At 36.0% G+C, this 4,078-nt stretch overlaps 1 protein-coding gene across 1 annotated transcript; it reads right to left on the bottom strand.

The window, feature by feature from the left end:
* Window positions 1–208: 208 nt before the first annotated feature.
* Window positions 209–3,184, bottom strand: LOC107917384 (uncharacterized). Its single transcript, XM_041087239.1, has 7 exons — window positions 2,881–3,184; window positions 2,161–2,772; window positions 1,785–1,969; window positions 1,390–1,628; window positions 974–1,173; window positions 601–726; window positions 209–503 (listed from the first exon to the last, which is right to left on the bottom strand). Exons 1-7 carry the CDS (start codon window positions 3,034–3,036, stop codon window positions 405–407), a joined length of 1,617 nt encoding a protein of 538 aa, XP_040943173.1. The 5' UTR covers window positions 3,037–3,184; the 3' UTR covers window positions 209–404.
* Between the last annotated feature and the right edge of the window lie 894 nt (window positions 3,185–4,078).

Below are 4,078 nucleotides of genomic sequence, written 5' to 3'. Positions count from 1 at the left end.
TTTCTTCAATTTGATCTAATATTTTTATCCGTATTAATCTCTACCTTTTCTTAAGTTCATAGTGAAATGACATAAGAGAATACCACATCATGAAAATTTAATTTGTTTTACATAAAAATTTCATGTGATGAAATAACACAATTTCAAGTATCAGTGCATCACATTATTATTTCAGTAAAAAAAACTTAACAAATTTTGAGACTAAACGTGAAAAGACAAAAAATTCAGAGACTAAAAATTTATACAACCAATGTACAACAGAACGAAGAAATTGTTTTCTCATTGACGTATCTCTTCGAAATAGTTACAGATGATCCACATGACTGATGGCCAAACCTATTATTATTATTACCAAAGCAAGAAAACTATAGTATTAAATGATGGTTAACGTTGGAGTGAATGGCTCAGCGATCTTCTCGCTGAACTCTGTTGGGATCACCCATCATATCCATCATCATCTTCTCAGGTGAATCATCCCATGTTGCAAATGTTTTCAAGTCAACCTGTACACACGCAGCTCCCATGCTTAAGCCTTGCAACTCAACATTTACACTTCAAGCGGTTTGTAATTGACTTAAATTTTTATAGGGTTTTGGTTACCTTTCTTCTTTGCTCAGTAAAAAGTTCTTCTCTTTTCTTGTATGAATCCTGGACTTCCTTTGCAGTCTTACCACCAAGTCCCCATACTTCGACTTCTGATATCGAAGCTTCTACTGGGAGGAATCCCTGCACCAAATCATTTCAAAGTTCAGTACCGGCCTTTCAGACACTCGAGGAAAAACCTCATATCAGTTCCTTTCCATGTTGAAAAATTATAGCAGGTCATGATAGTTCAAAATTCTCATGAGGGTTCGGATTAGAAGAGACAAAAGACTAATTAGTAGTATGAACTACACACTGTAGCATCAATAAGAGGTTCATAGGATTCTGCATTTATTAAGAGAACTGGATATTAAAGTTGTATCCTATGTACCTGGTTTGGGATAAGGGAACCAGGTTGGTAAGTTTTGTCCATTGCATGGTGGCGAACAGTTAGCTTTGCAAAATCCTCATCTAAAAATACCCTCTCATTTGTAGTAGTTCCTCCAAATGCAATTCCCACTGGCTTTGGATGTGATTCATAAACTCTTCCTGTAGGGTGCAAATGACTGTATACATAGTTCTTCTCTTTCCCTGTTAAAATTTTATGATTAATTATATTCACCAAGTCATCCACCGAAAAAGAAAATGGCCCAACAGAAACTTGATTACATAGGCCAGGTAAGGAATGGATCCTAACATCCTCTATGCATGTCCCTTGCCCCCTTCCACAGGCCCCTCCACCCTCCAAGGAATAAAAGACGGACAAAATCTGACCATTGGCATATTTCCTCTTGTTTGATTACATACCTGAAGGTGAAAATACATGGAAGATCGGACTTATAGCATATAGGTTCCCCGAGCTTCCATAGAATGTATCCTTATTTTCGAAACCCTGCTGTGTAAGTGCTCCTATGATCCATTTCCTGGCTTTGTTATTATCCTGATAGGCATCTTCTGAATTAGCAGATATGAGAACAAGTAATGGACCATGATAACCTTCGACATTCGACCAGAATCTGTTCAAGCCTTTTCCATGAGTAGAGGACCTACAAAGTCACAAACAACCAAATAAATACGTGAAATTATTAAGTTACAAACACAGGTTAAACAAAACCCGGAGAAAAGATGCAGTCTTATCTTGAAAAGACTACTAGGAGCATTGACACTTAATGGATCATAATATCAAAGGGGAAATGACAAACCGATAAAGAAGATTTTCATCAGTTCCAACAATATCAGCAGAAAAGCATAATTTCAAAATTTCTTCAGTGATGGTGCTTCTAGGTGCAAGGGAAATCGCCCATGCCCTTCCACGTGTTAAAAGTAAAGCTTGAGATGCGTTTGGAGACATATCTCCTGAAATAGATTCTGAAGATCCTGCTTCATCCTGCAATTCATCAAGCAAAAATACCTAACTAGTGATTCTCACAATTGAATCGATGGATATTCTCATAATAATGGCACATCAAATATGCAAAAAGAAAATACATGTTAGATGTCAGGTAAACACATATGCAAGCAGACGCTGAACAACCGAACAATTTTGTTCAGGTCTTACAATGAATTGAAATACAGCACCTCTGCAAGAACCGAGATTTGAAGTCTTCTATTAACATATTGTGTAAGGCAGTCTGAAAGTATTGGCGCCGTGGTTATTGCCCAATTAAGAAACTTTCCCACGGGAAGCTGAACATCCAAGCCTACTATATCACAATTCCATAAATCAAAGCTGCTATCAACTTCAGCACATGCAACAACAGCAGACAACACCAAATGATTAATATCAAGCAATAATAGATTCCCTTTCCTTTCAGAAGATTTCAAGGTCCTAACATTCCACAACATAGCCCAACACATCCAAAGAAGAAGAAGCAGATCAGAGGGTAGTAAAGACCCATTGATCTTGCAATCAGCATCATCCGGTTCGAACTCCAAATTCGAAGAAAGCCCCAACTTTTTCACTGCCATAGCAAATATTCTCAACAATATATTAAGAGACATTGATGTAGGCATTCTCCCACAGCACTTCACGTAACCACCTAGAAACCCTAACCAATTTATGCCACCTTTTTCAGACAAGAAAAATAAGTCTACAATCGATGATCCCAAGTGATCCAACAACCTAGGGAAAGACTCTGGCTTTTGCTGTGATTCGCAAACTGGGTCTTCGTAACATAAATGAAAACATTGCTGGAAGCAATGTAAAAAGAAAAAGAAAAAGAAAGAAAGGGTATTATATATTATGAAATGAAGTGAATGGATGAAATTAACGAAGATTGTTGAGTAAATTAAGGTTACCTGAAGTGTTTGGACGGAGATTGCGTTGGTTTGAGGGTCGGAGAGGTTTGAGAAGGATTTTTGAAGCAAAGGAAGAGCTCCCGTGGAAGCGGCGATGTTTTCCAACTCCCGTTGCTCCGCCGATGCCGGCTGCTCCGTCGAAGAAGATGCTCCCATTGTTGCAAAAGAAAATAACTCAAAAAGGAATTTTCCTTTTTAATGGGATTGGTTTCTGGACGATTCAGAAAACTTGGAGTGGCTTTTCGTCTCTCCGAAAGGCCATTCAGCGCCAAATAACTCAAAAGGAGCTAAAGCGCACCGTTTTTGTTCAATCTTTCTGTGACATGTTCTTACTTTATACGTACATATATTTAGTTTTTATTTATTAAGGTTAGCAAATACCATCATTCGAAAGAAAAATTGTGCATGGTATAAAAATACAAAATCTATAATATATTAATTAATTTGTTAGACAAAAACAAAATGAAGGATAAACCGTTAAAATAAAATTACTAAAAAACATATCTAAACATAAACAACCATCGTCTAGGTTTATTCTTAACGGTAAAATATTTTAATAGTGTTATAGTAAAGTACCAAAATATGTGACTAAATCTAAGTTTAAGTACAGTTAAATCTTCAAAAAAAAATACAAGTGATTGAAGACATTCCATACTAAGGATTAAGCTTGCAAAATAAGCCTAAGCCATTGTTATTTAACTCTTGCAACTCAAAACCAATTACCTCATTGAATATGTCAAAATGATATTGGTGTTCTAAACGTCTATCTTCAAAATATTGTTCATTCAAAATTAGGAACACTCAAATCATGCTTTTCACAAAAATGAACATCTTTGTACTTGAAACCAAATTCATGGCATTTAAAATGTCTTGAGATTTTTGTTGCAAAGCTTGAGACTGCATATAGAATAAAAACCTCTAGCTTGTTTTAAATTTTGATTTGCACTTTTTTCCGGTCTTAAGCTCATTAATAGCTAACATGCTTGCATGCAAGAGGCATCAACAAAATTGATAATGAAACTTAAATTATTAAAAAACTCGTGAACATAATGTACCTCTCTAGATGTAGCAACAAAAGCCAAATGTAGGCCATAAGCTAAACAATGCACATAATAAGCTGAAGGAAAATCATTGAGAAATAATGCTTGCAATCCTTTTCATTCCCTGCACATATTACTAGTCCCATTGTAACCTTGAC

Source organism: Gossypium hirsutum, chromosome D01, assembly GCF_007990345.1.
Source record: "Gossypium hirsutum isolate 1008001.06 chromosome D01, Gossypium_hirsutum_v2.1, whole genome shotgun sequence".
Taxonomy (NCBI): domain Eukaryota; kingdom Viridiplantae; phylum Streptophyta; class Magnoliopsida; order Malvales; family Malvaceae; genus Gossypium; species Gossypium hirsutum.
The sequence above is the reverse complement of the archived record's forward strand: the minus strand, read 5'-3'. Positions and strand labels throughout refer to the sequence as shown.

What these genes read in the sequence shown, in the direction of transcription:
- LOC107917384 (XM_041087239.1), bottom strand. Translation starts at nt 3,036, where the DNA reads ATGGGAGCATCTTCTTCGACGGAGCAGCCGGCATCGGCGGAGCAACGG. An exon ending in TCTCCGTCCAAACACTTCAG is followed by an intron (nt 2,773 to 2,880) that starts GTAACCTTAATT and finishes CATTGCTTCCAG; the next exon opens with CAATGTTTTCATTTATGTTA. An exon ending in GTTCCCTTATCCCAAACCAG is followed by an intron (nt 727 to 973) that starts GTACATAGGATA and finishes GATTTGGTGCAG; the next exon opens with GGATTCCTCCCAGTAGAAGC.